Below are 24,802 nucleotides of genomic sequence, written 5' to 3'. Positions count from 1 at the left end.
AGCAAGTTTGCCAATGACACTGAGCTGTGTAGTTCGGGTGACACACTGAAGGGAAGGGATGAGATCCAGAAGGACCAGGACAGGCTGGAGAGCTGGGACCATGGAAATGTTATAAAGTTCAACCAAGACCAAGTGCAAAGTCCTGCCACAGGGTCAGGGCAACCCCCAGCACAAACACAGGCTGGGGTTTTTGTGTGCTTGAGCCCAGAACCCCGCCATGTGCAGCGCTGCACCCCCAGAGTGTGAGCAGCGGGTTGAGGGAGGGGATCCTGCCCCTCCGCTGTGCTCTGGGGAGACCCCCCACTGCAGTCCTGATCCAGCTCTGGGGCAGCAGCACCAGAAGGATGTGGAGCTGTTGGAGTGAGTCCAGAGGAGGCCATGGAGATGCTGCGAGGGCTAGAGCAGCTCTGCTCTGGAGCCAGGCTGAGAGAGCTGGGCTGGGGCAGCCTGGAGAAGAGAAGGCTCCTGAAGGGGAGACCTGAGAGCAGCTCCAGTGCCTAAAGGGGCTGCAGGAAACCTGGAGAGGGGCTTTGGACATGGGATGTTCAAGGCCAGGTTGGACAGGGCTTGGAGCAACCTACTCTAGTGGAAGGTGTCCTTGCCCATGGCAAGGGGTTGGAACTGAATGAGCTTTAAAGTTCCTTCCAACCCAAACCATGCCACGATTCTAACTGTTCTCATGAGGAGCTGCCTGGGGTGTTGCATGTCCTGTGACCAGCACTGCTTTAGAGCACACGTATGAAATAACCACAGACACCATAATTGGCCATGTTTATATATAAACAACAAGTGGAAAGGAGGTTTCAATAACTACATGTGGAAATAAACACTTTGCACAACACGATTAGAGCAAAGCATTATTAACCCGTTCGCGCTGAGCTTGACCATACAGTACCTGGATGTGTTACTTACAGGCAAGGTGAAAAAGGTGGGATGTTTAGTTTCATCCTCATATTTGCTTTCCGTTGAGCCTCCTGCCTCCACCGATTTTGAAGTGGTATTCTTACCAATCCCCATCGTTTCCAGAATGTCAAGGACTTGCATTCAGTCCCCAAGGGGATGCTCTGGGGTGAGAGGCCAAGGACTAAGGACAATTCCTTATTTCCACAGCAGCACGTCCAGGTATCTCTGAAGCACTCAGTAATCCAGCTGGGGCATCGGGGTTGCTTTTTTAAGTATCATTAGCATCAATGGCACCTAGAATTGAAGAGAGAAATTCATTTTTTCTTCATTACCCAAGATACATGAACAAAGACTTGTGCCCTGCAGCCCTGGTTCCCCTTCACGCTCATGACTCACCAACTCCTATCATTCCTTTTTGATTTGATCATTAACAGATGAGCATTTAAAGTATTTTCAGGTTCTTTCAGGATGGGAATGTGCTGATTATTCTCTCAGTCTTCTCTTGTGGTCTTCAATTATGTTGAAACCTTGATCTTGTTTTAATATCATAGCCATTTCCATGGCATTTTTGGGAACAAAGGACTCCTGTACCCCAGCTATGCAGCAAGAGAGGAGAGTTTGCTACCAAACATCCATTGAAAACATTACTTGTGCCATCAAAGAGCGTAAATGTGTAGACTTACTCACAAGTTCACCTCTGTGTAACTAAATCCTTCCTTTTCAAACAGCCCCTTTGGAAGTCAAAAGCTTCCAGGAAGCTTAGACTAAGGGGACAGTGAAGCACAGCTGAGTGCAGTATTTCAGACAGGAACACCCTCACCTGAACTTAGCTCAGTGGCATGAGGGATGTTCAAAGTCATCTGCCTGATGATGCTGAAGAAACTGCTTCAGGATAAAACTGTGTATTTTGTACTATGTAATTAGTAGCACTTCTATTTTGGCACAGGAACAGGGAAGATCATACAGTTTACTGGTTCTTTGCTTTTCCCAAGCGGGTCATTACAGCACAGTTCCCACATCTCCTCCTTGCAGCTGCCAGTCCAACGTCACCTACACTTTCGCCATTTCCAAGACTGAGGAACATGAATGAAGGGATTTGAACTTCAATTTCCCACAGGGCAGCGTAGAAAAGCTGGCAGCAAACCCAGTTTGCAGTCTGTGATTCCTGGGCTTCAAAGAAGAAAGTGCAGTGCAGATGGCTGAGGTGAAACAAGTTCTGGTACAGAGGAAAGTACAGGACAGAACCCCAAGAATGGCCTTTTCTAACTCATAGCAAGTTAATGATATTTTAAACTCAAGCAGGTATTTTAAACTCAAGCAGGTATTTTAAACTCTTCATCAGAGCCTGCAGGGACAGGCCAAGGGGAATGGTTTTAACCTGCCAGAGGGGAGACTGAGATGAGCTCTTAGGCAGAAGTTCTTCCCTGTGAGGGTGATGGAACACTGGGATGGGTTGAACAGAGAAGCTGTGGCTGCCCCATCCCTGGCAGTGCTCAAGGCCAGGTTGGACACAGGGGCTTGGAGCAAGCTGCTCCAGTGGAAGGGGTCCCTGCCCATGGCAGGGGGTTGGAGCTGGATGATCTTAAGTTCCCTTCTAATCCAAACCATTCTGTGACTCTATAATTGCTAGAGGTGGAAATGCCACTAAGGGACATTCAAAACCCACAGCTATGTAGGTATCAGAAACCCCAAAAAGTGGGGTTTGGTTTCTTTCTTAAGCTTCTCTTCCAAAACGCTGCTCAGGAACACGCCAGCAGTTTGGATGTCAACTGGAATGGCAATAAAACGAAACTGGACAAAGACCCTTCAACCAGGGGACTGGGTGAGAAATGAGCACGTACTGATGTTTTGGAACCTCTTCATAGCTGCTAGTTGCCCATTTGCTAGAAAATTGAGGTTTAAGAGAGATTAATCTTTCAAAGCAATCTCACTTTTCAAGAGCCATACCTAAGAAACAGCACTTGGGCACTGAGATACCCTTGAGCACTCCTAACTAAACCCAAATGGAATGCAAAGTACTGCCTTCAAATAAGGGTTTCATTAAGCCTTGTTTCCTAAGTATTAGGAGCATAATCAGTTATTTCTCACTTAAGACTGAAGGAGCAAACCAGTTTGAGTGCTCAACTGAAAGAAAAAGGCATCCCCATTTTTCCAGTAACCACCAACTTCTCATCAGAAGTGCCAATCTCCAGACATGAGGAGCAGCATTAAATTAGTTTGTCTGCTTCCACCTCAAATCCCTACAGGAACCTTCCTCTCCAGGCTGCCTGGGTAGTCCTGGGAGTGATATGAGCAGGTCAGAGGCAAGAGGCAGGTCAAGGTCTGGGGGGGGCAGGAGGGGTGTCTGGGGTGGGGTTTTTGGAGGGGGTTTGTGTGCTTCTATGGTAAAGGGTGAAGGATTTTGTTGAAGCACACATGAAAAAACAGACAAGAAAAGCATCTGCCTTTTTCTGTCGACGGAGACAGGTTTTATTCTCCAAGAAAATCAGTGATGGAGACAGGCGTGGTTTGGTCTGGCAGCTTTATCATCTCGCATTGGAAAGGAAAAGGGAAAAGGCACAATTACACCTCCCTAACAAAGGCGGCCATGCCAATAAAACACCACTGAGAGAGTTACATCAGCAGGAAACCTGCCATCAAGGGGAGCTGGTTTAAGGTTTTCTGGCATGATAAGCTTCTTAGTTAGCATTAACTAACATCTCCACTGATGCAAAAGAAAAGACCACATAATCTTATTTCACTTCGCATTGCACAACACTAAGACTGCTATCTTCTCAAAGAAGATGGGATCCTTCCTTGGGAATTGGTCTTGAGGAGTACAGCAGGAGAGGACAGACGTAAGCTGTGCTTTGGGTTAATTCTTGAGTGCTGAAACACAACACCTACAATGACAGTGTAGGATGAGGGCTCCCAGACAGTGATGAAGAAGCAACTTCAAATTAACCGGTAAAACCAGCCTCCTCAGCTGCTTTTCCTAGAAAGAGGGAGGGTGTTTTGTGTCCACACATGTACCTGCACACTAACAACAAACACATGTGTCAGGGCAAGGAAAACAAGGAGAACAACCTCCCAGACTTTTCTTGCATTAATGGAACAGATACTAATGAGAGTCTCAGAAGACTTTTATGCTGCAATCAAATGGAACCAGAAATCTTTAGGCAGCAGCAGACGAGGACATCTGAAAGGTATCATGCTTCTTTCTCAGACCTCTTACCTACCAAGCATAGCTAAGGGAGGTGACTGACATTTTATAGCCTTCCCTAACAAATCCAACTGATCAAAAGCTATAAAGGAATGGAAAACAGAGATAAACCTCATTCAGCATCAGCTGGGTGCACCCAGCGCAATGGATTATCAGCCGCCCTGGATCTAACAGAAAGGCTACAAGTGAAATTTCCACCAAGACACTGATTAACATCCATCTCTTTCTAGACCAAATTATCTTCACTGCTCATACATGATTAACCCAGGAAGGCCAAACGCTGACATGGGTTTACAAGGGCTTAGATAAGATGAGTATTGAGACAAGCAGCCTACTGCAGGGGGATAGTCCAGGTGCAAGTTCACCAGAGGAAAGCCCTCGTAGCCAGGGAAAGCTTTGCACCTTGACACCTTTGCCTTTACTCCACGCACACAGATCTGGTACCATCAGGACAGGACACAAAGCCACTGTAGTGCCTGGTTTGACACCATGGTGCCTCTCACACTTTGCCTTTTCCTGACTCCTAACACCCCATTCCCTCTTTTGCCAACTTTGTTTAAACAAGCTGCATTTCAAAGTTCAAGAAATTGCATTCAAACTGCTAGAAAAGGGATAGGAACCATCACAGCTGGAGATGCACAATGCAAAACTGATGAAACGTACCTTTCTTTTTCCTGCTGTACTTTCTGCCTTCAACTCATCGCTCTAGAACCTCTACCACAAACAAAAACCTGTTGTATACCTTGGAGTATACAACAAAGGTTTTCATATAGAGAAACCTGCCCATATAGCAAGACAGGCTGTATGAAAAGCTTCTGTTTCACAAGGTACCAAAGTGCATGCAAATCAGTCTAAAAGATACTTGGAAAACTCATCTCTTACTAGATTCAAGAGTTAACTTGGGCAGGACATAAAATAAACATAAAGAGCTTACTAACATGGGAAGGAAAAATGGACCATGAACCCCATTAAAAGCAACTGTAATATACACATCTTCTCCCTTGGATGCATTGCTTTCTTTAAAAGCAGCATCACTTGATATAGATTTTGGCTGAACCACCCTGCAAACGTTCTCTGTGTTTTCATATGAGCCTGAGAACACCCAGTAACAACTACAAAAGGCATATTAAAAACCCAATAAAAGTCAGATTTCCTGTAACGGCATTATCTCTACAATGCTATGGTTGAGGGCCTTTAATGCTTGAATTCTGCGCTTGGCAATGCAAAGGTTGGGGAAAACAGAACCAATGTAACCTCCAGACACCACGCTTGGGGAAAAAGCATGCTGGGGCCTTTCTGATTGTTTGGGGGGTTTTAACGTCCATTAGAAGAGCCCACAATTTCTTAGGTGTCATCAGACTGGCAGCACCAGAGCTGGCAAGCAATGAGTGTGTTCAGGCTGCACTGTCAATGCTATAAAGCTCATGGACCCACATTTGTAATAAGCTGATCTAAAGGTGTTCTGCCACGGGCAGGGATACCTTCCACTAGAGCAGCTTGCTCCAAGCCCCTGTGTCCAACCTGGCCTTGAACACTGCCAGGGATGGGGCAGCCACAGCTTCTCTGGGCACCCTGTGCCAGCGCCTCAGCACCCTCACAGGGAAGAGGAGCTTCTGCCTAAGAGCCCATCTCAGTCTCCCCTCAGGCAGGTTAAAGCCTTTCCCCTTGTCCTGTCCCTACAGGTCCTTGTCTAAAGCCCCTCTCCAGGTTTCTTGTAGATCCCCTACAAAGGCGAACCCTAGCTAGTCTGAAAGGTAAGCTCGTAGCATAGTAGAAGTATCAACAGAATTACATCAGTAGCTGCGTTCCTCTCCACTTCAACTGTGGAAAATCAGGAACTGACCTACATTTGGTGGCCCTACACTGCTGTGCAAGGGAAATATTCATAAAGGAAGCACTACAGGCATGGTTCTAAAACGAGCTGGCAATGGAAACAGAACATTCTTTAGAGCACAGGGATGGAAGAGCTCCCAGGAGCACTAACAGAGGTACGGCACCTGGTCAGCACATGTCGCACTGCCCCGAGGAAGGAACCGTGTCAGAACCAACCAGGGACCTTTTTGGCTTTTACAGATGGCTGAAGAGCCAAGAGAGTTCAGTTGCATACAGTGAGGAGATTAGAACCAAGTTAAGGTGACAGCTTAATTACAATCTGCAGTGTATTGTCTGTAATGAGCTGTCAGGCTCGTGCAAATAACGATGATGTTCTCCTTCGAGCAGAGGTGATGCTCAACAAGCAGCTGTCCAACCCAGCACCAGCCGAGGTCAGCTTCACCTGCACTTTAAATAAGCTCAAAACACTTGAGGTGAAGAGCCTCAACTGCAGCAGCACATCTGGAGTTCCCTCACCTCCAGGAGCAGTTTCAAGCGCTTGGCATCTCAAACCCAGGCACGTGATGTGTTTAAACACAAATCAAGGCATCCTCTACATCCGAGATTGTGGTTTTGGTGAGAGACGTGGAAAGGACCCCCTGGACCCCCTGCACATCAGGGTGTTTTATCATTACAGCTTACCAAGTCTGAGCAGAAGACAAAGTCAGTTTTAAAACCCACTCTATGTGCGCAGCACCAAGTACTGTGAGCACTGCAGAGCTCTTTCTGGAACCAGTGCACCGCAGACTGTGACTAAAGGTAAATGCTCAGTTCCTGTAGCACTGGACAGCAATGAAGAATTTAAGGCAGAAATAAATGCACCCCATTTACTTTGTTTAGTGTTTAAAAAGTGCCGTTAGGTCAAGCAGCTAATACTGCTCCTACAGCACCAGGGACATAGAATCATAGAATAGTTTGGATTGGAAGGGACCTTAAATCTCATCCAGCTCCAACCCCTGCCACGGGCAGGGACCCCTTCCACTGGAGCAGCTTGCTCCAAGCCCCTGTGTCCAACCTGGCCTTGAGCACTGCCAGGCATGGGGCAGCCACAGCTTCTCTGGGCACCTTGTGCCAGCACCTCAGCACCCTCACAGGGAAGAGCTTCTGCCTTAGATCTAAAATACAAGAAGCCTGAAAAATGTATTTCTGAGAAGCTGTTCAAAAGCAAATAATACATTACCATGGGGATTTACACTAATAATGACCAAATCACAAGCAATTGAAACAGTAGCAACTTTACTATTCAAAGCTCTCCAGAAAGTTGCTTGATGTTTTCCTACAAAGCAAAAAGGTCCTCCCCATTTCTACGCATTCAACAAGTACTTCATGAGCGAGCCAACAAGTACTTAACATGATGCAACCAAAGTGCTGTCTGCAGCCCCACAACCACAAGTTCAATTGCTTCACGAGTTCTTACATCTCCAGATGGGTACTTGGATACAGTGCCCACAAGGTCCTCAGCTCCCCTCTGCCAGATACATACATGTGCCCAAAGGGCATCTTCTGAACCTTCCAAGGGGGTTTTCATCATCTTAGAGAGGTGCAAAACGCTGCACAGCACTCGTGCGGAATCTTCTGTTGCTACATGTAGAAACCATCTTCCCCTTTTAGTCGTAAGTAGAGCTTTTCCTCAGGCTATTTGGCAACTGAGCCTCTGGTCCGAAAAATACTCATGGTTTATCTCTACCAGGTGTCTCTTGCAGCCATGAAATGAAACTGCACTGAAATGCAGGGGGGTTGGAACTGGATGATCTTCAGGTCCTTTCCATCCCAAACCATTCTGTGATTCTATTTCCCTCCTCCCCGCTTCACTCAAACCCAACTCCATCCACACTTAAACCAGAGAATTACGCTTTCAGTTCCTAACACAACACTACACAGACGGACATCACCTCCCTTTACCTGCTCTAAAGGCAAAGTACTGCTAAACCTGCTGCAGAAACAAAGTACTGCTAAACCTGCTCAAACCACCTCACATTTAGGTTCTAAAACACAAGAGCTGATGGGCACTTTAAGAAGTTTCGGTCCTTAGTCTCTCCCCTCACTTCAAAGTAGGTCTTCAAAGCACAAACGGTTTCTTTCTTTGTAGGCACTAATGAATTTTTAAGTAGTTGGTATTTTGACTGCCATCCAATATAGAATGTCTTAACAACTGACCAACGTTATTAGGGCATGTCTGTACAAAGACACCCAGGAAAGTTATGCCGAGCTCCAACCTTCTGTTGATTTAAAGCACATTAGCTAAATCTCATTAACTTCCTTGTGTGAATGAGCTTGTTGAGGAGAGACTTAAATCCAACCGAGACGTTTAACAAAGCATCTCACAGCTTTCAAACTCCTCAAGTTATTTCATCAGAGCTTATTTAGGCTGTGATTCGAAACACAAATATCTGAAATAGGAGTATTTCCAGTAAGTATGGGTCAAGCTGAAGGCGATTTTGGCCAAAAACATCAGTCAAGCTGTCCCTCACTCATCTTTCACCCTGTTCCTCTCATTTTATTGTTCCAATAGGCAAGTTTCACCCAATTTCTGTGCAGCACATGCACTACCCTTCGCATGAGATCCCACCAGCGTGCTTGATGGTCTGTGTTAACAGAGTCCTAACGAAGGACCAGGAAGGAACTATACAGAAGTCATAAGATAATGTTTCACAGAAGCAAGATGTAGGAGATAACACTTTCACAGCTTGACATGAAGTGACTGATATCAAATGACACCTGCAGTGTTCTCTAGGTAGCAATGATGCTCGCAGTAAATAAAGATGAAATAGTGGATCACTGTTCTTTATCAAACACATCACTACTTTATAGCCTTACTTGCAGCACCATATACCTCTCTCACTGTTTATGGCACACATTCATCTGACTTACAATAGTATACAATCCTCTTGGTCCCCCTGTGGAGCACTAATAACCTCAGAATTCAGCTACCTCCACATCATTATGGATATTAATACACAGTTCATTAAGCTCCTTCACGGCATTCCAAAAGCAACCTGAGCACACACTGGTTCCTTTCTCAGCTTTCTTTGTACTTCTACTTGGCACTTTGATGAAAGCTACTTTTTCTTTTCCTTCCAAGACCTTAATCACATTAAAACAAAGATGAAGTTAGAGACTCATCTAGGAAAAATTACATTTATTAAGCAAATCAGGGGAATGTGCCAACTTTTTCAACTCTGAATACGAAGCTCCTTTCCAAAGGCTTTTGAAACAGATACTCACTCCTTGCTGAAAGAGAAGGATTCTAGTCCAGTAAGCAATATAAAACCAGTAACTGATTACACACTTGAAAACTTTACACTGAGTTGACCTATTCGGCTTGGCTTCAACTAAGTATTTCACTTCCATTTAACAGAACTTAATAAAAGCTGTGGAATTCAAGAAGCTTTCAAAGACTAACCAAGATGCTGTACTTCTGGGGTCAAGCATTCTTTAGATCTTTTTTATTACACAAACCTTAGATCTAATTCTCCCATTTTAAAAATTCAAGGAAGTTAAAGTTTGGGAAGCAGTTTCCTAACCAAGTTTAGGAACTTTTAGGAAAAAGGGTAAATGCTTTTGAGTCTCTCATTTTACAATGAGAAGTCCTCAAACCTTTAAGACAGTGAAACTTAAGTTATTACAAACCTGAGTTTGGCAGGTTTAAGTCTCCTTACCTTATAATGCCCGCACTAAAGCAGTTGAATCTTGGTAATCATCCCATTAACGCTGAATTGAAAGCAGCTCTTACCTCCAGAATCCTGCACTGACTTCTAGAGCCCGACCCAGGCAATTCCTCCACCTCTTTCCTTGCAGCCTATGCTGAGTGCAAGACGCGAGCTGCAAGCTGCAGCCTGAAAGGATGCAGACATAGCGAAGGAGGATTTTTATAAGCTGGTTGGGCTCGCTCCATTGTATAACTGTCCTGTGCCCAATCACAATCTCTGCGCGTTACACAACCCCTCAACTGCGGGAAGACACCACACGGTCAGAAACTGTTACTACACCCTCTCAGTTACAACGAGTAAGCGAAAGGACAGTCCCTGTAACAGCGGAGTGCGAACACATCATCCCTGGGAGGAGGTCCAAGCCTTTTACACAACCTGCAGTGCTAAAGGCAGAAAACCCAGCTGCACACCCCCCCCCGCCCCCCAAATTCAAGTTCCATAAATATTTACATGCCTGACTCCAGTGCTGTAATCAGGATGGGGATTTTTCTCCATCAGGTTCCATTTCCATAAGCCTCTGTTGTAGAGGCTCGCGTGGAGGTATTTTTAGCAGCTATTAGGCAGTTTTGAAGAGGTCCCGGATCAAAAAGCTCTGTTCCATAAGATAACGTTTAGCAATCCACAACCTCGCTGAGAACTGAAAACACACAATATAACCTGTGCCGGGCACATTCACTTCCCTAATGGAAAATGCTGTGTAACAGGGATGCTGAGGCTGCAGGGCAAAGCAAGAGGGAAAAGGACACAGGAGTAGAAGTGAGAGGATTGAAACAACAACAGAAATGAATCTGCGTGTATCTTCTTTCACTGATTTACCCCTCTCTCTGCAGGAGAACAACACTGGCTTAAGGCTGTCCTATACTCCCAAGCATCACTTTATCATTTGTCACATCACAGCCCCTGCCTTAAGTCTGCCATCAAGTTTGTACACGATCCCCTCGTCTCACAAGGTGAGTAATCACCTCTCCAAATACACTATGTGATTGCACTATTAATGGGACACCCCACTTATACAACTGAGCCTGGAGAAGAGGAGGCTCCAGGGAGACCTTGTAACAGTCTTTCAATACCTAAAGTAGCTAAAAGGAGAGGGGCTTTGGACAACGGATGAAGGGACAGGCCAAGGGGAATGGCTTTAACCTGCCAAAGGGGAGACTGAGATGAGCTCTTAGGCAGAAGCTCTTCCCTGTGAGGGTGCTGAGGCGCTGGCACAGGGTGCCCAGAGAAGCTGTGGCTGCCCCATCCCTGGCAGTGCTCAAGGCCAGGTTGGACACAGGGGCTTGGAGCAAGCTGCTCCAGTGGAAGGGGTCCCTGCCCGTGGCAGGGGTTGGAGCTGGATGATCTTAAGGTCTCCTCCAACCCAAACCAGTCGTGGACTCTGATACTTGCAAGTGATAACTAGAATAGGTCACCAGGAAGTAGCACCCAAGCACCAGGTTTCTACTCAGCTGAGAGCCAGCCAAGAGCACAGCACAAGGAGCTCACTTTACCTGAAACACACCTTTTAAGCCCAAATCTGGGAGCACAGCCGCATCGCTGGCACCATCTAGCTCCCCCCGCTGGTCAGCGGGGCCGCTTACACAAGCTTGGAGTATGTTAAAACATAGAGGTTTTTATGCTCTCCTTCATTGTCAAGACCTGAAAGCTGCAGATCACCAGCACATCAGAAATCGGCATGTGCTTGTTCTTGCATCAAAGAACCAACGACTGAATAGGGCCGAGCTAATTGGAAGCTGACACTTATTACGTGCAATACTCTTTATTCATCACTTCCTAAGAATGCATGGAAGAAAGCCAACTATCTCCACCGATCACTTTATGCAATGTGTGCGTAGAGAAAACCACTTTATGTGCCAGCATTAAAGCTCCACCGCAAAGAGGTGTTGAAAAGTTTCTTCCTCTGCTTGCTCCTTTTCCAGTTGGTAGATCCTTTCCTTTGCTTTTTAATGCTGAATTCCAAATGTTTTCACAAAGAGAAACACCAGCTTAGTTCAATATGGAGAAAACTTGCACCCTTAATGCAAGCATCACTGGATCTTCAGTTTTAAGACTTTAAAGACCAAGTTTTAAGACTATCTTAAGCTTTAAGACCATAAAACATTGACTGCTGTACCACAACTCCACAGACTGATTATTGATATACAAGATTTTGGAGGAATATACTAGCAATTATTGCAGGTTTGAGCATTTGATGTGCTCACAGGGAACCACGGGACTAAGATCAATGGCAAGACAAATCCGTAAGGTTTTGGAAGAAATAAGCCATTTGCTTTTTACTCCAGTGTCCAGAACTGGTTTTATATAGCTGCATTAAACCACGTCAGGACTCTAATGCTGCTTGCCCTGAATATCAGAGTTCAAAGTATACTTGAGTTCAAAGCTAGTAACATAACTTAAGTATCCCATTAAACAAGCCTTGCCTATTTACCTTACCATTAAAACTAATCGCTCCAACATTCATCACTGGTGAGCAGAGAATTTCATCACTCAGAAGATTTATTTCTGACTACTTAAGTATTTACACTCAATAATTCAGTTCAAATAAACCACCCCCTCATCCGGATGCCTTCACTTAAAACCTTATGTGATCAACAGTCTGACCTGATCGCACGTTGGTTGGTTCCATTTCCTTGCAGTGAAAGGTGCTTAATCAATGCCCTACTTGAGATGAATATTAATTCAAGACATAACTCTTGTGACTACTGCTTCAAGACAGTGGCATATTTTACAGTGCACCTGCAAAGTCTGCAATAGCGTGAAAAACAGGCAGGAGTGAGCAGATGAAAAGCTCCGTGTATTGCTGCAATTTATTGATGGAAGTGAAATCACAGCAGACAATTCAGTGCGGGAAACGGTGTCACGACGATCCTACAGAGCCAGTCATCATTTTGATTACCTGCTTAGTATCAGGAATTCAAACTGATGAGAGGATTTCTCTCACTTGAAAATGTTACTCCTCGGAGGAGTTCACTTCTGATGATTATGAGAAAATACAATTTTGGGCATTCTTCTCAGACACAGTGTTCAGTTTAAGGATGAAACAAATACTTCAGAGTGCACTAGTCAAATTACAAATACCTGCCCGTAGACACACACTGTGAACTAACTGTCATCCCAGAGGCAATGTTCTGAGTTTGAATATTGATTCTGAGGCCACCTCCCCAGTTGGGCAGCACTCAGAGCCAGGGCAAAATTCCTCCTTGAAGTCACCTATTTCCACTGCACTGAAAACACCGAGCGTGTAGGGATGGATGCAGTGGTTCTCTCACAGGATCAAAATGTAATACTGCGACCACAAACACCTGTAATGAAATCACTGTTCTGAACCTTCACATATTGCAGGTAATAAGAAGAAACACACACACCAAAAAGACAAGTCTGATGCAGTCACTGAGAAACTGTTAAGAAGAGGTTCTCTGTTCCACAACTTATCTTAAAGCAGCTGGCTCCAGCACAGCAGATGCCTCACAAGTATGCAGATGTTTCAAAGGCACCTCCTCAGAGCACTGCTGTCCGTCTTCTTTGCAAGAACATCCTGTACCATCGGGAGAATGAGGTGTGGGATGCCTCATTTCATTTATGACGGCTAAATGAGAGTCCCAACTTCATTTGTCCATTTCACAGAATCATGGAATGGTTTGAGTTGGAAAGAAGCTTAAGTTCATCCAGTTCCAACCCCTGCCACAGGCAGGGACACCTCCCACTAGAGCAGCTTGCTCCAAGCCCTGTCCAACCTGGCCTTGAACACTGCCAGGGATATTTGTAGCTATCTCCTAATTTAAGTATTCTTCGTACCAAACCCATATCAAGTATGTAACCTTTTACATCAGCGAAAAGACTCAATTTATCCAGCAGCCTCCCATGAACATCTTCCAGAATACACTTCCCAGAATATAGCAAAAAATAAAACAGCATCACATACCAGAATAAATAGATCCACTTCCACCCACAACTCAGAACAGCAGAAAGACGAAGCCATTACATTTGCTCTTATAGGAACATTTATTAACTCATTGAATTAGAAATTCTTTGGAAAAGCACTCACTAGAAGATAAGTTTTAATATACAAACACCTGTTCTCTTCCCTAATCCTGCATCACAAAGAATTACTGAAATTGCTTTGACTTACTATTTAATTCAAGGAGGGACACACGGTCCTAGGCACAGATCTCTTGTAGGTGACTCAACCCCTTAAAACACCCTATCCTCACAGAAAGGATACCTAGAGACAGTCCACAAGTGAATTCCACTTTTCCAGTTAGAGAATACAGTGCTTTAGAAGATAGATTTACGGTCTGAGATGTACATCAAAGCAGACCAATGGTTCTTCTTGGTAAAGAAGTAATTACCAGATGGAAGTGCCTTTAAAAATACCTATGGCTGACTTCTGGGCAAGAAATAAGAAATCATTTCCAAGGAAAAGCAACAACAAAAGAGTGGTGAAGCCAAAGGCACATACCCCACAGGCACAGATCAAAGGGTTTCAAAAATGAAGGTGAAGGAATGTGAGTTTTGTGGTCTGTGATTGTATCCACCATGTCCATAAACCACCTCGGACACCTACGTCATTCCTGGAGCTTCAGGTATGCTGCAATTGAAGCCTAAAGCTCAAATCATTCTTCCCTGCCTCCCAATTTCTAGACATATCTAGAGGGGAGGTTGGAACTAGATGATCTATAAGTCCTTTCCAACCCAAACCAGTCTATGATTCTATGATCATGCGCTCAAATGATGACCCAAACTCAATATGCAATAACTCAGCCAAGGGAACAACCCTAATAAACCCGAGTATGTAATAACCCTACATCTATAAAGCTGTAAACTGGAACTCTACAGTTAAGACTTCACATCTAGGACTTCAATCCCCTCACGTCTCAAACATCAGAGCACATCCTAGGTGCGCTCACAGGCTCTAGCCATAGCGAAAACCCACAGTCAGCCCAACAGCTCTGACCTGTTCAATGCTATGGAGCAGATAGGCAAATTCATATGCTAAATCTAGACTTGAAACATCTGCTGGTGTTATCTGCTGAAGTAGCTATTTTGTCTTTTTTGGGTATTATTTTGGCATTATCTTGCTGTTAGCACGCTCCTATTTTAGTTTTCTCTCTCATTTTTGTGACTGCAAATAGCTTGAAAAGCACAGGCTAAATCTCTCTACAGAAAAGAAGAGCAGACTGATCTTGCTACAGGCTGTGCAAAGAACATGGAAAGTTCCATCCTTTAGCTGAATTGTCATTAATTTCACTTTCTAAAGGCAAAACTTGGTTATACAAAACATGTTCTTATCGTCTTGCATTCAGTGCCATTTGCTCAGATGCCTAAAAACCCACCTGCACTCCCGCAAGTGAGCAGGTTGGAAACTTTGAGCTGCACGACTAAATGCTTCTAAAAAGGGGGGTGAAACTGCAGATAACCACCCTCCTATTCAGCGAGCCTGGTATCTTGTTCACAACTCAGGAAGCAAACAGCAAATGCAGCTTCAGAGCGCTGCCCAAGTGCTCCTGCAGCCACAACTCCTCTTCCCAACCCCAACCTCCTTCAGCTGAAAGGAAAAAAGCCCTTTTAATCTTCAAAGCATGGCCACGAGTCAACCTCCAACTTAGCCCACTTTTAATTTTCTCTTTAATTACCCAGTTGGGAGAGTTGTGCCCCCCCCCCCCCAACCTTTCACTCCTCCATGGTTATTTCAATAAGTCTTTCCTGGGAACAATCAGCAAGATGCTACCACTCACAGAGGAAACGTTTCAAGGCTTCCAAGTGTTGAGGGGAAGAGGCAGCATGATTCTTCATGTGCTTTGGTGCAGGCAGCTCTACTGTTGGTACACAGTACCCCCAGTTCTGCAGGCCAAGGATCTTCTGGCTTCAGACCTCTGACTGCGCAGAGCGCAATCCCAGCACATCTGCTCAAATAGCAAGGAGCAAGCTGGGCTTTAGAGCCCTCGGCTCCTTACATAGAGCCAACCCCCAAACCAGCAAAAGAATTGATTTCTGCTGAACCTGGCAAAAGGAAGGGCACAAGCAGATCATCTGTTGGTGCCACAGAGCAATAATAAGTGCTATTATTAATTATATGAACAATAATGGGTGTTATTATTATACTAGCAACATTACTACTATTATAACTACCGATAACTGTTGACCAACTGGTTTGTCCCATGAGTTCTGGTCACTAAGCACAGTTTGGTTTCCCATAGCCATGGGGGAAAATTAAGTCATTATTGCCATTAAAGAGTTTGAAGTTAAACCAACACTACTTACTCTACCTTTAAGTTAAACCAGCACTACTTACTCTCTGCCCACATCCTAAACAACTGTACCCAGCCCTGCATTTGATCGACACACATTAAGCCGGCCAATTACCAACTTACTCATTTCACAACGAGCCTGGAAGTGTTTCTAGACACAGGTTTGTGCTTACCCAGACTTGCTGCTGAACTTCCTGTACTCGTGTCCCAGGCAGGCTGAGGTGAAAGTGTTCACACACACATCTATCACGATCTGCTTCCTCATAAACATGCATTCTACATCTTACTCATAGCTTCAGGAGTTAATGTGACGCCAGTGGTCCAGTCCTCTGACTCCACAGGGACAAGGAGTAGAGCCAGGAGGTGACTAGGACATGTTGAAACCCTGCTGACACCTAACCTGTACGTCACGTAACAGGTTACCACACGGAGTTGCAAGTTGTAATTCAGTCCGAAAGCTTTGAAGATTTCCCCCCATACATTAGCAGTTAATTAAGAATGCATTAAATTCTATGTTAATTCATTAAACATCCCTGCAAGCAACAAAACTGTTCCAGGAGGCTCAGTGAATTCTTCTCCAACTGAAGTGACAGGAATGGGAACAGTCCCCTTAACACCAAACTGACTGCTCAGGAAAAGCACAAGGGATTGTGTAGTGACAGGACAAGGGGTGATGGGTTCAAACTGAAACAGGGGAAGTTCAGGTTGGAGATAAGGCAGAAGCTCTTCCCTGTGAGGGTGCTGAGGCGCTGGCACAGGGTGCCCAGAGAAGCTGTGGCTGCCCCATCCCTGGCAGTGCTCAAGGCCAGGTTGGACACAGGGCAAGCTGCTTCAGTGGAAGGGGTCCCTGCCCGTGGCAGGGGTTGGAGGTGGGTGAGCTTTAAGGTCCCTTTCAACCCAAACCATTCCATGCTTCTATGAAACTATAATATTTTGACAGAGTTCACATTACTTTCAATAATCAACCATAGTTTATTGAAGAAAAGCTTTATCTTTCCAGCAAGACACACCTTCTATAAGAAAGTATTTTGGCAACACTTCTTTGTGATTTTTGCCAGCAACACAACCCTTTTTTCACCAATATACTCGGGTTTCAATATTGTATCTTCCTGGCTCCTTCATCTTCACACTTTTTTTGCAGATGGCTGCATGGCACTACTTTAAAAGAAAATGATCACAATTATTCTTGCTTAATTGGCATCCCTTAACATGCAGGAATTCTTTGCTGCTGCTATTTGGAATAACATCATTTAGGCACACATTTTGCCCCCAAACCTAATTACCCACTTGAATAATTAAGCGGAGGAAAGACCAACATATATTGAGTCTCCTTTGAAGGTACCCACATGCTGTGCTGCCTCCACAATAAATCTCTTACCTGCCTTCAACAAAACATCCTTGGTCCCAACAGCCCCCAGAACAACAACAGGAATTACACTGGGGTCTTAATACACTCTGTGCAGTGTTCTGCGTCTACGATTCAGTGGGCTCACACAGCAAGAACAGTTCTAACTGAGAGTAAAAATCAGCTAATACTGATCATGAATCTTTACCAAACCCAAAGAGCCAAGGAGGAAAGCTCAGGTAACACTTGGGTTTTAGACTCATTTATACTAAGAAACTTAACAGAAGGCTCCAGTGACAGCTTTGCTTCATTCAACTGTGCCTTATTAGGCATCTTCATGAAAAGCATTAAATGTGTTTGATCCCTTCCAGAGAAGAGGAAGGCTCATTAGCAATGGATGTTTACAAGTACCCAGGGCTCAAGATTACAGGAGTTCTTCCCTTTCTGCACAAGGGCCTTTTTAGAGCTCTGTTTTCACCAGAAGCATCAGGTATTGTCTCGGAAGGAGCTCAGGCTTTATCCTTTGCCTTTTCTGCTCTTTGCAAACAAGGCACAGGGACAATGAAAACACAAGCTCATCAGAAAGCCTTGTAAAAGCCATCTCAGTTTATAGATCTCAGAATGTACCCTGCAGCCCAGGAAAATTCAAGCCATAAGGGCAGTCAATACTAGAGATTATTATTTACACCAAGCCAGATTTGATGTTTTCTGTTCTGTAATGAACACAGCACAAATTGAGCTGTTCCCATTCAATTTCCAGTTTGTGACTAAAGCAAATACAAAATATGGCAGTGTTCAAGGCCAGGTTGGATAAGGCTTGGAGCAACCTCCTCTAGTGGAAGTTGTCCCTACCTGTGCAGGTGGTTGGAGCTGAATGAGTTTTAAGTCCCTTACAACCATCCTATGATGAAATACATAGATACACCATTTTACTACAACAAAATCACAACACTTGGGTATGTAACAATAAAAGTTATTATATTGATAACAACTATTATGCACAGCATAACCTCCCAAAATTCTGCACACAAAATTACATGGTACCCATGCAAAATACACAGTTCCAATATCAGCAAAGGGCTGATAACTGTTATTGTTCCCATATACGAAAGGGCACAGAACAGCATGAGAATATTGCAGTTATATCTTGGGGTCTTTCCTACAGAATAGGGCCCTGCTGCTCCCATTTCCTTCTTATCACTCTGAATCTCAGTTATGCCTTAGGTTTGGCCTTTATACAATGCAGTGCTCCTCGGGCAAATCATACTCCTTAAGCTTTTAGCACAAACTCCAGCCTGTTCAAATGACCAAGCAATTGCTTCCTGTATCAGGAACATCTCCTCAGCTTTCAAATACAACTCATTTTATATAAAATATGAGGAAGAAAAGCTGCTGTAACTTGTGAAGCTACTGGTGCTTCATCTCCTGCAGGCCCAAGGATGGGTTTTCTTTGGTGAGAGTCTGAATACAGGATTCTCCACACAAAGAGCAAGTCATAAACAGAGGGCAAAATTGATGAATTTATGACTTTTATCTCCTGTCACAGGGATTCAGACTCCCTGGTACATCCAACCTGATCACAGCGCAGTCCATTAAGCGCTATTGGCTCTGGGTCACTTGCATTTTATTCAGCCCACAAAATAACTGCAGCCCAGCATTTTATTTCCATTCCAAGCTTCCCAACAAGAAATGAAATTCCTGATGTGGAGCCACATGCCCATTTCTAGGAGATACTCTTCATTACCATGAATACGCATAAGAATACATGCACACTGTTTTCTTTAACAGCACAACAAAAGAGCACACTGAGCTTCAATACAAGATGTTACAGGTAAGTGATAAAGGGAACAAGGGCAGGAAAAAAGAAACTCTTTAGGTAGCTACTTCTGTGCTAGAAAAGAATGACTGCTCAGTAAAGATACGCTTAATGCCCCAGCATCGCTTTCCAATTGCTACCGCCAGGTCAACAATAGCATGGATAAACTCACTAACAGCACATTAACTGCCTCATCATATAAACACAGCTAACAGCACACTTAAGTAAAGCAGTGTTTAAGGCACCTTCCTATTAAAGCTTCCAAACTGCACTTTATTCTCTTAACTTTTACAATCTTACAAGCTACTAATAGCCAGCACACCACTAAAATGGCCTTATTGCCTGAGGCTGCCATTTCATGGCTCTGCAAAATCAGGAGGAAATCCCCATTCCCCACATTTAGAGCCCAAACTCCTCAAAGCACCCCCATGAGGTCAATGCCCAGGAACAGAACAGCCCCCCACCCCCAAGTGGCTTTTTACTTCCTTTCCTGCACTGCTGTCCTCCAGCAGTCTCAGAATGCTTCAGCTGAATGACACAAGCACTGCAATATTAAATATAAATTCAGACAACAAATTTGGGGGACATGGAGCCTTTTGAGAGCCATTCGGTGACTCACAGCATTGCAAAACAGCCCAACCAAAATATAACGGTGAGTCAATCTCTCCCTCATCATTTCGACTAATTTGAGCCCATACTTGAAGCAGTTTTAATCTGAAGCATAAAGGAGTGCTGCATTAAAACAGGTCCTTTTACCACAAAGGAGGTGACAAAGGAATGCTGGTTAAGTCTAAATGCACATAAACTTCAGTTATTGCTTTCATGCCACATGGAGCCTACAAGTTCAGGAATACTCCCAGGTACTGCTACTAAGAGCTCCTCCAGCTCTTACAACCGGACTAATCTGCTCCTAAAAACACAACTATCAGAGCTTGTTTTCTCAGGCACTTTGCTCACACAAATAAAAGCAAAACATCATTCAAAGGAGAAAGATCCATCAGGCTCCACAATACACAAGCTAAACCATCATCACCCATAGAATCATAGAATGGTTTGGGCTGGAAAGGACCTCAAGATCATCCAGTTCCAAACCCCCTGCCATGGGCAGGGGACACCTCACACTAAACCATGGCACCCAAGGCTCTGTCCAACCTGGCCTTGGACACACTCTTAGCAATACACATCAATTTTCTCACATGCTTATCCACACAGGTTTGGGGGAAATAAAGCATTCTGAGAAGAGAAGAAACTCTGGAAATTCCCCTTCACCAGAATAGAGCAAAGTTTATTCTCTCCTGAAGCAGTTTTCTTTTTAATATAAAAGAAAATCAACCTGAAGACCAGCCACTTGGCTGGTGCATTTCCACCCCACCGTAACTACCGCTTTCATCTTCTGGCCTGAGAACAGAGACACACAGAGATTTAGATCATAGAATGTCTAATTATAAACCCATTAAAAGACTAGATTTACAATTACCTCGAGCCTCCTCTGCAAATCAAATGGAGTTGTCAGATAGGAACAAAAGAGTATTTCAATCTCTTCCCACCACACAGGATGGAGACCCCCCCCCCCAAGCACGTGCTTTGGGATTCCCTTAGAATGGCCTCGATGGCCAATCGGTCTTTCCCAAACCAAAAGGCCCAACTCTATTCTGGGGCCATGGCACAGCCAAGACAATCAGAGCTCTCTGCAGACCCAAGGTGAAGGATGATTCACTGTCTGCTACACTGGTGACAACTGAGAACCATAAAACCAAGTTCATCCAACCTCTGAGCATGCACTGGATGAGAACACGGTGGCAGCTGCACAGTGTGTCACAGGCACACTGGATTCTGATACCATACACATCCTTATTGTTACGTTCTGATACCATACACATCCTTATTGTTACGTTCTGATACCATACACATCCTTATTGTTACGTTCTGATACCATACACATCCTTATTGTTATGTTCTGATACCATACACATCCTTATTGTTATGTTCTGATACCATACACATCCTTATTGTTACGTTTGGCAAAAAAAAGGCCAAGATTAACATTGCGAGCAAGGAATAAAACCAGAGCAGGAGACCTCTTAACTACAAGGCTAGTTCTCCCTCCTACTTCATTCCTCCACCAAGTGCCAGCAATGTTTCAACAGCTCAATTCCCTTTCCCGAGGAGGTGTTCTGAGTCCTACCTATTTCATGGCCAAATTACCATGGCAAGAAATCCACATTTAGATTCATCTTGAAGAGAAGAACACTCAAATAGCAGACCTTTCCTTCCCGTAACCTAGAAATGGCCAAATATCAGCAAATTGCCTTCAAATAAACACTGTCAGAAGACAGCTCATAACAACTAAAAATATTTAGCAATAAAGAAAACATGCTCCCCAGCTCTGACGGAAGCATTATGTGTTAGCACGATGACTTAGTGCACTTCACCCCTGGGAACGGCTGGAGAACATGGCAAACAGCCTTCATTTGAAATGATTTACTTCATTCCTTTACTCATCCTAACTGTCAATATTTTATTCCTGCAGCTGTTTAATAAAGCCCACTGTAACTGCTGTCAGACCATTCCATGACCACTATGACTCATAAATAAGAACACTTGATACAAATAGATTTTTCCAGCAATACAAGAACCATCATCTTCAATGGAAGAAAAACCATTCTCTGCATTTTCTCTCGTACGGATGAATGCATAAAGGTGCTGGAAAGTAAAATAACTCTCTTGAAGTGGCCCCCAGAATCTTTTTGGGCTTGAGTTTTCTTTCTGTTTTTCTTACGTGGTTCACAGATACACTGACAGGAAGAGCTACAGCAGAGTAAGACCTTCCAAAAACCGACGTGAGACACCAATTTGTAACCTGCTATCAACTGGACCAGCTCAGAGTGTATCGGTTGTCTTACCCCTGCACACCCAAGGATCAGAAGAGGTTAACTGCTGACATTCAGAGCAGCTTAACAGCCACTTCTAGAGGAGTTCATACTGAAGATGGGTAAAGGTTCACCCATTTAGTTTTTCAAGTCTCCAATCAACCTTAACAGCACAACAAAACCACCTCACAGCACAATAAGAAAGTTCATTACATTGAGGAAGTTGACAGATTTGGCTGCCTCAGGAAATAAAAAGCAAACAAACCCCAAGATACATACTGACAGCATCAAAGAAAGAAAACTCGACTTGGTTTAGTTTAAAAACCTCTGACCTGCAGACAAATGCTGCATCCCTGACCCCACTGAGGGGGTACCAGCACCACCGAGAGGTCACTGCAATGCTGCAAGTGCACAACCCATGATGGATGGGGGCTGCTTAAATTGGTGCTGCCACCAAAGGAAAACAGTCACCAACCTGCAGCCCAAATTACTATTTGAAAAGCTGGTTTTCCTTCAGATTTGTTGCTGTGCTAAAGATGCAGAAGGAGCAAGAGGCCCATATTCAGAGAACCCCATTTCCATCCAGCTCCTCACATCTGGTTGAACCAAGAGCCAGGTGCCTTGAGAAAGTTCACCAAATCTAAGCCTAGCTAAGAGCAGAGCTTACAGACAAGAGACAGATTGGGATGGATTTTAAACCATATGAGCTCAGTCTGTTAAGGAACAGCAGGAGCACAACCCACCCTTGAGAATCACACTCTTAACTCCTTCCCTTATCCCCAGGGGTCTGACAAGACATTTTCAGCTCCTGTTTGCATCTTGCACTAAAGCCAAAGGCCTGTTTAAATCCATGATAAATATCTCAGTTTAACCTCAGCCCAAGGTTGGATTTGTTTCAATGCATCTCCATGTTAATACTACTCTATTTCCAAGCTATCTGGATGATGACTCGAAGCTAGGAGCAGGGTTGTAAGGGACTCATCAACTACTAATCCAAGTGTTCTACGTATCTCAAGGATTATTTTCCAGTTTACTAACCTAAGCTCCTTGTTGCAATAATCCTTTATCTATAGTGAAATCACCAGGCAGATCAAGGTGTGCAGCTTCTGGCACTGCACAACACATCAGTAGCTCATCCCTCCAGCATTTGTCCTGCTTCTCCACTAGGTTTTATAGCCTGCACCAAACTCCAGCTGCCAGCAAAACCACTACCCAAACCAGCTATTTCTTTAAGCTTAAACTGGGTAATGTGAAGCCTGTTGAAGGCTGGCAATGCGAGGATAGAGGTATTAAGCTCCATGTCAAAACGGAGCACTTGGTGGTTTTATTTCAGCTGGTCAAGTTCAGCAGCAACAGGGAGCAGAGCATTTACCCAGCATTAAACTCAAGTCAGCTGCATGGGGCAAGTGATAAGATGGGAAAAAATTAACACTCAAGGTCTTTACCTTGTGTTCAATACATCTGGGGAGTTCCCTTTCCTGCCGGAACCTCAGGATCTGCCTGCAGCTCCCTTTGGGGGCCAGCCCCTGCCTGTGCTTACCTGGTGAAGGTAAAGGATGGGGTGTGTGGACCTCTTTAACTGCATTGAGTCTGCCCCGTCTATGGGATGACAACGATGGCTTGAAAAGGAAAGGACAGGAATGGAGCTGTGCAAGCCTCTGCCTGCATCCTCATCCTTCATGAAGAAAGGCAAAAGCCACTAACAGCAGCAATGCATGCTCTAGGTAGGTAGATGTTATCCGCTAAGCAAGGGAAACCTCACTGAAGGCTTTCACCAAGCTTTGTTCAGACATTTTTCTGCGCTACCTCCATCACTTATTGCTACCCAAAACGTACCTTAAAACAAAAGAAACCCACACACGATACGGGTCTTGAAAACCAACAAAAAAGCAGAAAATAGAAATATTTATTGGTGCGATTTGCCCTGGGGAAAAATAAATAAAAAGCCACAAAAAAATGCCCCAAAATATCCCAACCACCCCCCCCCCAAAAAAAAAAACAACCCTCAAATAAATAAATAAAAAGGGGGTTAAAAAACCACCACCTCAAAGCGTATCACGAGAACGGGATCAGAGAAGAAAGCGTGGCCACCCCTTCAGGACCAGGGAAGAATTAACCTGCATTTCTCCATCCCAAGTGCGAGCTTGCGGCTCTGCCACCCATTTTGCGTCGGATTAAACCCATCAAATACCAATAATGACAGCAAAGCAACCAGCCGGCAACAGCACAGAGCAAACCAGGCCCCGCTCGCAGGGCGCAGGGTGCCCCCTCAGGCATCCCCATGCTCAGGTAGGTGCCCCCTTCCCCTCCGCCCGAGGCGGGCTGCAGGCTCCGCCGCGCCGGCGAACGCCGGCCCGGAGCCCACGGGCGAGGTTTAAAATAGAAATAGAGAATAAAAAGGGAGAGGAGGAGCGGCACGGCCGGCGCGGAGCCCCGCGGCCAAGGTGAACGGCGGCCGGGCAACATGGTGGAGGCTGCCGGGGAGCCCCGAGCCGTCTCCCCGCCAGGAGGAAGGGGCGAGCCGCGGGTGTGCGCGGATGGAGGGCGGCTCTCGGGGTGGGGCGGGATGGAGGTGACAGCGAACGGCGGCGGTGACCGCGGCGGCTGAGGGGAGAGCGGTGCCCGCGGGGGGAGGCACCGGCGAGGCTGCACCCTCGATGCGGCGGCATCGCCTGCTGCGGGAGGAGGAAGGGGACGGGGACGGGCTCACCTGCCATAGCGGGCTGAGGGCGGCAATGGCGCTGGCGGCTGCGGCTCCGCTCGGGCGGCAGCGGCGAGTGCGGCGCGGCCGGGGCGGCCCCGGCAGGCAGAGCACGGGGCGGGGCGGGGCGGGCCA

The 24,802-nt window shown here is 45.2% G+C and overlaps 1 protein-coding gene across 2 annotated transcripts in view; it reads right to left on the bottom strand.

The window, feature by feature from the left end:
• The window catches only part of SLC23A2 (solute carrier family 23 member 2), a 57,766-nt gene extending 32,990 nt beyond the window's left edge, over positions 1 to 24,776 (bottom strand). The window contains exons 1-2 of one of the 2 annotated variants that reach the window (XM_065659081.1): positions 24,677 to 24,776; positions 913 to 1,197 (exon numbers count right to left, since the gene is read on the bottom strand). In XM_065659081.1, coding sequence (XP_065515153.1) covers positions 913 to 1,044 — 132 coding nt within the window. In that variant the 5' untranslated portion in view covers positions 1,045 to 1,197; positions 24,677 to 24,776. Of the gene's footprint in view, positions 1 to 912; positions 1,198 to 9,710; positions 9,782 to 24,676 lie in introns of those variants that run through there. The other variant, XM_065659082.1, reaches the window with a different exon arrangement.
• Positions 24,777 to 24,802: the final 26 nt, after the last annotated feature.

This window comes from Lathamus discolor, chromosome 22 (genome assembly GCF_037157495.1).
Source record: "Lathamus discolor isolate bLatDis1 chromosome 22, bLatDis1.hap1, whole genome shotgun sequence".
In the NCBI taxonomy this organism is placed as follows: Eukaryota; Metazoa; Chordata; class Aves; order Psittaciformes; family Psittacidae; genus Lathamus; species Lathamus discolor.
The sequence above is the reverse complement of the archived record's forward strand: the minus strand, read 5'-3'. Positions and strand labels throughout refer to the sequence as shown.